General features: G+C 50.5%; 1 protein-coding gene across 1 annotated transcript; it reads left to right on the forward strand.

Moving 5' to 3' along the window:
- The first annotated feature begins 1,838 nt into the window (after positions 1-1,838).
- DAZAP2 (DAZ associated protein 2) lies at positions 1,839-7,605 on the forward strand. The gene is made up of 4 exons (XM_054012673.1): positions 1,839-1,987; positions 4,548-4,666; positions 5,450-5,692; positions 6,234-7,605. Exons 1-4 carry the CDS (start codon positions 1,975-1,977, stop codon positions 6,360-6,362), a joined length of 504 nt encoding a protein of 167 aa, XP_053868648.1. The 5' UTR covers positions 1,839-1,974; the 3' UTR covers positions 6,363-7,605.
- The last annotated feature ends 1,489 nt before the right edge of the window (positions 7,606-9,094 follow it).

Here is a 9,094-nt window from a genome sequence, read left to right on the forward strand (position 1 = left end):
AACAATATTTAGCACTTTCCATCTTCAAAGCTCTTTACAAACATTGAAGGATTATGCTTTGTAACCTCATTTTATGGTGATACAATCCCTGTTTTCCCTATAGGGAAAGCGAAGCACAAATGCATAGATGGTAAAGCCAGAAAGAATCTTTACGATCATCTAGTGCGACCCCCTGTATGATACAGGCCGGGGAATTTCAGCATCAAGCCTATATTGAGTCTGAGCTAGAGCCTATTTTTTAGAATCATCCTGTCTTGAGTTAAAGACTTTGAGTGACGGAGAATCAGCCTCATTCCCCTGGAAAGTTATTCCAATGGTTAATTACCCTATTTAATACGTGCACCTTAATTCTAGCCTGAAAATACCTAGTTTCAGTTTCTAGCCATTGGAGCTTGTTATGCCTTTGTCTGCTTGATTAAAGAGCCCTCTACTATCAAAAATCTTCTCACAGGTTGGTACTTGTAGGGGGAGAAGGAAGAGCTCCCGCTCTACTCCTTGGCTGGGATGAGGTGGCTGCCCCACTCCTATCCTTGGCTGGGATAAGGAGCCCCCCCCCCAACTCCCCCTCCCCTCCCTGACTGGGATAAGTAGCCCCCCCCACTCCCACTCCTTGGCTGGGATAAGCAGCCCCCCCTCCCCGACTCCCCCTCCCCTCCCTGGCTGGGATAAGCAGCCCCCCCGACTCCCCCTCCCCTCCTTGGCTGGGATAAGCAGCCCCCCCGACTCCCCCTCCCCTCCCTGACTGGGATAAGTAGCCCCCCCCACTCCCACTCCTTGGCTGGGATAAGCAGCCCCCCCTCCCCGACTCCCCCTCCCCTCCCTGGCTGGGATAAGCAGCCCCCCCGACTCCCCCTCCCCTCCTTGGCTGGGATAAGCAGCCCCCCCGACTCCCCCTCCCCTCCCTGACTGGGATAAGTAGCCCCCCCCACTCCCACTCCTTGGCTGGGATAAGCAGCCCCCCCTCCCCGACTCCCCCTCCCCTCCTTGGCTGGGATAAGCAGCCCCCCCCACTCCCACTCCTTGGCTGGAATAAGCAGCCCCCCCCGACTCCCCCTCCCCTCCTTGGCTGGGATAAGCAGCCCCCCCCGACTCCCCCTCCCCTCCCTGGCTGGAATAAGCAGCCCCCCCCGACTCCCCCTCCCCTCCTTGGCTGGGATAAGCAGCCCCCCCCCGACTCCCCCTCCCCTCCCTGGCTGGGATAAGCAGCCCCCCCCCCGACTCCCCCTCCCCTCCCTGGCTGGAATAAGCAGCCCCCCCCGACTCCCCCTCCCCTCCTTGGCTGGGATAAGCAGCCCCCCCCGACTCCCCCTCCCCTCTCTGACTGGGATAAGTAGCCCCCCCCACTCCCACTCCTTGGCTGGGATAAGCAGCCCCCCCCGACTCCCCCTCCCCTCCTTGGCTGGGATAAGCAGCCCCCCCCGACTCCCCCTCCCCTCCTTGGCTGGGATAAGCAGCCCCCCCCGACTCCCCCTCCCCTCCTTGGCTGGGATAAGCAGCCCCCCCCCCGACTCCCCCTCCCCTCCCTGGCTGGGATAAGCAGCCCCCCCCCCGACTCCCCCTCCCCTCCCTGGCTGGGATAAGTAGCCCCCCCCACTCCCACTCCTTGGCTGGGATAAGCAGCCCCCCCCGACTCCCCCTCCCCTCCCTGGGATAAGCAGCCCCTCCCCCCTTTCCCAGGAGTCCGGGGCGGGGCTGCCGCCTCCTGCACCCAGCAGGGGCTCAGCGCTTGGAACGGGAGGGGATATAGGCCACGCCCCCCATGACCCCTCTCTCTTTCCCTCCCGCAGCCCCGGCCGCGACGCCGTTACGTCACGACGCCGCGCGGCGAACGTAAGACGTCCTCTCCCCTCCTCCCCCCGCCCCGTTCCCAGCGCCGCAGTGACAATAACAAGGAAGTGAGCGGAGCGGACCCATCCGGCACCGGCCGCAGCGAGTCCCCGAGCAGAGCCGCACCGGCCCGACCCCCCCGCCGCCATGAACAGCAAAGGCAAGGGGCGGGGGGGAGCCAGGGGCCCCTCGCCGCCAGGCGCCGGGCTGGGGGCGCGGCCCCTTTAACGCTGGCGGCGCCGTCCGTTACCGTGAGGCCGAGCCCGTGATGGGCGGGGAGGCCGGGCCAGTGGGAGCGCGGCGCGGCGGGGCGGGGGGCGGGTGCTCGGTTTCCATGACGCCGCACGCCTGGGCCTAGTCGTTAACCCCTTGGCTGCCGCACGGCCGCTGGGTGGGAGGAGGGAGGGGCGGGCTCGAAGGCCGGGGTCCTTCGCAGGCGGGAGGACGGGGGCTGGCGTGGGCGGCAGGTACGTGGGGGGGATGAGAGCGTCGTGGAGAGAGGAGGGGGGGGAGGGGTGCGGGGGTGTCAGCGCCGTGGGGGGGGTGCGGGGGTGTCAGCGCCGTGGGGTGTAGGGGGGAGGGGTGCAGGGGGGGTGTCAGCGCCATGGTGGGGGGAGGAGAGGAAGGGGTACAGGGGGTGTCAGCGCCGTGGGGGGGGTGCGGGGGTGTCAGTGCCATGGGGTGTAGGGGGGAGGGGTGCGGGGAGCGGTGTCAGTGCCATGGGGTGTAGTGAGGAGGGGTGCAGGGGGGGTGTCAGCGCCGTGGGGGGATGGGAGGAGGGGTGCAGGGGGGGGTGTCAGCGCCATGGTGGGGGAGGAGGGGAAGGGGTGCGGGGGGTGTCAGCCCCATGGGGACTATAGTTATTTTCTGCAGGGGAGGGGGGTTTGGCAGGGGATGCCTATCCTAGCTAAGAGGCAGTGATGGCAGCTGTAGGAGCCGGTAGTCCTGGATCAAGGTAGGGCAGTTGTGAGGGCTGGAGGTGGTGGTGGGGACAAAAGGGTGAGGGTAGTTGCGGCGGCTCCTTGTGGTCCTGAAGAAGCAGGGAGCCTCAGGCGTTGGTGGAAGGCCTATATTTAACCGTTAGCTCAACAGTTCAATGCGTGAACCTCGATTTGCTAACTCAGAATCCCTAAACTGTGTCACGAGGTCTCTCTCGACTGCTTCCTGTAAGAGAGCTGCAATGTCTGCAGGATGGCGCTGTGCCACAGCAACACCCTGGAGGTAGACATGACAGTCATGGGGGAGGCCCTCGGGGGAAGTGGTGGGGTCTGTGACATTGCTGGGTGCCACTGGAGGGATTAGTGCACATTTGTCCCACTCCAGTCGATTGGGTTCATAATTTGCCTTGAGTAACGTGAGCTGCTGGCTTTTCCCGAGGTATCACAATCTTTAAATCGCTTCAGGAATCTTGGCTACTTGCCATTAACAAAACTACTACTTTTCTCTGAATTTTCCTTGGGGGCAGTGGCTCCCTCTGGTTTTGGATGCTCTCCTGGGGCTGGGGTACTGCGAGGATGAGGATCTTATAAAAGCTTGACTAGAACTCAAATTACAAACCCTCCAAGGCCACTATATTCTCTCCCCCCCCCTTTTTTTTTCTTTAACTCTGTCTTGAATCTGTAACTCTCATAGAACCGTTTATATTGGCATTAGGTTTGATAGAGCTTTTAACAATCATTACAAGAGTCCTGCTTTGACCTGATGGTGACACACTAAAGCCACACCTCCTTGATGGTGACACATTAAAGCCACACCTCCTTGCCATTGCTAGCTATCTTACATGCAGCTGAACAAACACGTAGAAATTATTTATTTTAAACACATGATATTGACCTGATGAGAAAAAACAAACTGTAGAGCCAACTGTGGTAAGATATTAAGCAGGACTTCCTATTGGCCTTCGCTTTAAGAGCAATGCTACTGTACACCTACTTACTTTTGAGACATTAAGATGCATGTCGCTTTAATGGAATGTCAACTTTAGCATGAATTAATAAAGGGGTAAGGAAGAGTAATGAATGTGGGAGAGCCTGGGATTGGGAGCAGGTCCTCTCTTACTTTGGGGACTATATCTGTTTCTCACTTCAGTTGTTATGCCCCCTCTCTTTTGTAGAAACCAAGTATCTTCTCTCTGAACTCTGCCTTCTGCAACTTGAGGCACATGGAGTGACAGTGTTTAATTGTAAACATTAAGGTCATTAACAGATGCTCTCTGGAAATTGCACTTATGACAACCTGTTATCAGTAGCTTCAAATGATACAGGATCTAATATTCTTGATGTCCCAGTAAGTGTCCTAGTTCTGTGGCAGAGTCTCAACATTTTGTGACTTGCAAGTCTAAGCAGTGAAATGCCCAACTCTGAATAAGCGGATCTGCATAGGAAGATAATTTAATTTTGCAGTAGCCTAGTTCCTTTAAAGGATTTTAACAGAACAGAAATTATTTTTTCCTTTAAATTCTGACCAGAGTGCAAGTATTGCCTGAACATGACTGAGTGGACTTTACTCAGTACCTGACATAGTTGTAGGCCTGCAGGGCATTTCCTTCCCTCTTGCGCCCTCTGCCTCTAATTATATGTGTAAAACATCTGCGATTTCAATCCCTTGTGGTCCTCTCTCTCGGATCCGTAAAGAAGTGGCTTTCCATAAACTCAATTTCCTGTCCCATTTCTGTAATGGCAGTTCAGTTAACACTGACCAAATTCTCTTTTGCTTCTTAGGTCAATATCCGACACAGCCATCCTACCCAGTGCAACCTCCTGGTAATCCTGTGTACCCACAGACAATGCCTCTTCCTCAAGCACCACCTTATACCGATGCACCTCCTGCTTACTCTGAGGTACGCAATATGTCCCTTTTGTGTTCTTGCTCCACACCTGAAAAGTAAACTTGAACTGGTTACAAATGAATACTTAATACCGGCATTTGTTAGCCTGGAATGACCATTTGCACCTCCCAAGAGTGGGCAGCAATCAGTCTGGCAGCTCTGTCTAGTGAGAAATGTGCTGAGTTAGGGGATGCCACTCTGACTGCTAATTAGAAAAGCATACTTTATGCACTTTGGGAGCTGTTCCAGGTTTCAAAATCCTTCTCTCTCCCGCCTTCAGAAATCAGTAAAACATTAGTTAATAGCTTTGGCTAAATGCTCAAGCATAAGAGTCAGTAAAAATGAATTGACATTGCCCTCTGCCAGAGGCTTCATGTGTGGATACAAACATTTCTGTTCTGAAATGGGAAAAAATACTTGTTCTGTGATCTGGCTGAAATCCACAAATAACATTTCCTTTCCCAAATCCATTTAAAATGCCAGAAACTTTAGTCAAAGCTTCCCTTGGAGTTGCCACTAGAGCCAACCTGTGTAGGCAAAAGCCAATAAGATGGTTCTTCTGGATTGATTCTGGCAGACAATTGGGAAGCACCATGCTTCAAATTGGCATAATCTGATCAAACTCCTCTCTCCCTCCAGATGGAGTTGTGCTTTCAGGGAAGGGAGTGGGACTACCGCTGTACTTGAGGGAGGGCGGCAGCCCTATGACATACTATCAGAGCTTTGAGAGAGAATCTGCATAAATGGTTCTGGGGCGAGGAAAATCTTATAACTTCCTTGTGTTTCTCGTTCTAGCTCTATCGTCCAAGCTTTGTGCATCCAGGGGCTGCCACCGTACCTACTATGTCCGCTGCATATCCTGGTGCTTCTCTGTACCTACCCATGGCACAGTCTGTGGCTGTTGGCCCAATGGGCTCTTCAGTTCCAATGGCATATTATCCTGTAGGTCCTGTCTACCCTCCTGGGTCAACTGTCCTTGTTGAAGGTGGCTTTGATGCCGGAGCGAGGTTTGGGGCTGGTGCCACTGGTAGTGTTCCTGTAAGTATAAATGTATTGTGGAAACCCTGCATGTCTCATTTTCAGAGTCACATGGGAGGCTGACAACATAGGCTATTCTAAACATTTATCAGAAGGTGCTTGTGTCCGTATTTAGGAGCAATCGGCTGCTAGGAGAGAACTGGTGCGAGCGACCTGTGCTTGTAGAGCTTATGGTGTTCTGTTGCAGTCTTTTTCTGCCATCACATCTCTGCTTGGCTTTGAGGGGGATAAAAAAAGCCAGGGCGGCATTCGTAGTCTTAATTCTTGCCTATCCTGTTGCTTCACCAATTCTGTCCTCTGAATGGAGCAGGGATGACTCTACTAGTTCAAACCAGGTGATCAGGGTGTTGCCCAGCTGTTTGTGTACTATTACGTGCAAGCATAGTTCAGTAGCTAGCTATGGGTGCGTTGATGGTAATTATTCTGTGTTGAAAAGGAGTGCCCGGTTCACTGTAATCCAATACATCTTGTCTACCCGGCTGAGGTGCCAAGGTGGCATTGCCCTCTGATCCTCTTAACTAATCCTCTCTTTGTTTTTCAGCCGCCACCTCCTGGCTGCCCTCCCAATGCAGCCCAGCTGGCAGCCATGCAGGGTGCCAATGTGTTAGTGACGCAACGGAAGGGAAGCTACTTCATGGGGGGCTCGGATGGTGGCTACACTATCTGGTGAACAAAGAGGCTATGTTTGTTTAAGGAAAGACATCACATACTGTCAGCACTTCTCACAATGTAACTGCTTTAGTCCTATTAACCTGAAGTTGCAGTTTAGACACATAACGGTGGGGTGTCTTCCTGGTGCCCAACCCTTCAGGCACTTTTAAAACGTAATAAGAAACCATGTAATGGTAGCAGTGCCTCTATTAAAGAGGGGTTAATTCATGAAATGAATGTGAGCTAAGCAGCCCCACAGATCTTCCTTTAATTCCACTGGAGTAATACTGCAGCACTGTCTCCTGGCTTTTATTAATCAATTGTCTATAAATTAGGGGGGCGGGAGGAGAAGGGTAGGAAGGAAATCTGACTTCAAAGTATCAAACTGTAATTCTTGCAGCTCCATCTCAAATCTATTGCTAATCAATAGGAGTGAGATACATGCATCCTCTTTCTCCTTCCATAGAATCAATGGTGCTGGATAGAAAGCCAGTCACATTCATTTCTCTGGTGGCCACATAGGGCTTTTTCTCCCTCGCGACTTCACAGTAGAATGGATCCCTTGAAGCACTCTCTGTGCTCGCATTCACTCTTCATTTTTCTCCAGGAAGGTATGCAGCTAGGATGTGACATGGGATGTTCTTTTGATACATTCCCAGTAGCGTTGGGACTTCTTTGCAGGTTGAGTCTAATCAAAGCCATGCTTTGGTGCCTGAAACACGGTGCAACTCCTGTTAGAACGTTTCATTAAATGCAAACTAGACTTTTAAAACTACCGCTTAATAACAAAACCACATTTTAAAAGCAACTTGGTGTCTTGACAGCAAAACTTAAGGCTATTACTCAGAATAGAGAGACGGGTTTCCATCTGTGCTCGAGTGTGTAGCAACTGTCAATCAACACACAAGTTAGCTTGGTGAATGGCTTGTTTTATGAATGCATCCTTTAAAAAATGACTTGAGTATAATGAAGTCTTATTAGGGTTAAGAAGAATATTTCAGGGATCCTCAATCTTTTGGTTTTTGTTTTATGAAGAAAAAAAATCAGATTTGGTGAATATATTTTATCTTGAGGTTTCAGTTGAATCTAAATCTCTGTAGTGTATGTTGTGTTAAACCGTACAACTGACTGTTCTGGAAGTTCAGCATTATGTCTCTCTGTATACACTGTGGTGCACTTAACTTGTGGATTTTTTTTATACTAAAAAAAGTAGAATAAAGACTATTTTGAAAATTTGAATAAAGTGACAAAGTTGCATTAGACCTCACACAGAACTCCTGATCATTGCTCAGCTTGGTGGTGGTGGTTTTTTTATTTATTTTAAAGGCTTGCATCTTCTTTCCTGCCTTCTTGCAAACTTCATCTTAAATAGGTTTTGTGAAAGGGGAACTTTTCTTAAGAGGTGAGGAGAACCCTGTAGATCTCCTGAGAGCATTTCACACTAGTCTAACCTAACACAGGGAAGGATGAAAGGAAAGAATGAAGTGAAATTTGAGTCAAGCTGTTGGTTTGTGAGGATATCGCAGACTGGCATGATGGGTAAGTGGACTTGTGGTACAATAGAGGTTCATGCCAAACTGAAGGATTTTTAGTTTCTTGGAAACGGTCATCCTGCTTCAGAAGTTAAGCAATACATGGCATGTTGAGTCATCTAGAGTGATTCAGTCAAACAACTCTGTAGGGCTAAAGCAAACATAAGGGCAGAGTAGTTTCAGGCACCTTTTTTTCATCCCTAAAAGGGAATTACTGCTGATAGAGGTAAAGCACTTTGAATTTTAGCACTTCATTCAGCCTAAGATCATGTTGCTTGCCCTAAAGAGGGGTGTCTTCCTTTTGGTGGTGGCACTAGTGACACCAAACTAAGGTACTGTGCAGAACAGTGATACAACAGCCTACAGCATGTAGAGGCCTGACTTTCTTGTGTTGAGGGACTTGTTTACATGAAATTAGCTGCTAGCCTCACCGCTTGTAAGAATGTAAGAGGAAGTGTTGTGCTTAATTAGATCATGGATCTGTCTGGTCTCAAACACTGGCCAGTACCACATGCAACACCTCAAAGTGAAAGAAACCCTGTAGTGGAAAACACTGAATAAACTGCTCATAAGGCCAGTTTCTTTAATTGGCCTCTGTCAGCTAATGGCCGTCCTTATTTTGAGAGGCAGTGTGCTCCAAGGGTTAAGACACTGGGTTAGGATCAGGAGCCCTGGGTTCTTTTCCAGCTCTGCCACTGACTTGCTGTGTGACCTTGGGCAAGTCACTTCCCCTGTCTGTGCTTCCAGTTCCCCTCCCACTTGGTGGCCTTTTAGACTAAATTCTTTGGGGCAGGGACTTGCTAAGTAATTGTACAGAGCCTAGCATGATGGAGGCCTCTAGGAATTACAACACAAATAATAACTTTGGCCCTTAATCTAGTCCCCCCTTCCTTTAGGCAACCTTAACATTCTTTGCTCGAGGAGAGAAACTCTAGACCAGGGGTAGGCAACCTATGGCACGCATGCCAAAGGTGGCACGTGAGCTAATTTTCAGTGGCACTCACACTGCCTGGTCCTGGTCACTGGTCCGGGGGGCTCTGCATTTTAATTTAAATTAAACTTCTTAAACATTTTAAAAACCTTATTTACTTTACATACACTAGTTTAGTTATATATTATGGACTTATAGAAAGACCTTCTAAAAATGTTAAAATGTATGACTGGCACGTGAAACCTTAAATTAGAGTGAGTAAATGAAGACTCGGCACACCGCTTCTGA

This window comes from Malaclemys terrapin, chromosome 23 (assembly GCF_027887155.1).
Source record: "Malaclemys terrapin pileata isolate rMalTer1 chromosome 23, rMalTer1.hap1, whole genome shotgun sequence".
NCBI lineage: Eukaryota > Metazoa > Chordata > Testudines > Emydidae > Malaclemys > Malaclemys terrapin.

Coding starts and splice junctions, on each gene's coding strand:
- DAZAP2 (XM_054012673.1), top strand. Junction 4,667..5,449: donor CACCTCCTGCTTACTCTGAG/GTACGCAATATG, acceptor TTCTCGTTCTAG/CTCTATCGTCCAAGCTTTGT. Junction 5,693..6,233: donor GTGCCACTGGTAGTGTTCCT/GTAAGTATAAAT, acceptor TTTGTTTTTCAG/CCGCCACCTCCTGGCTGCCC.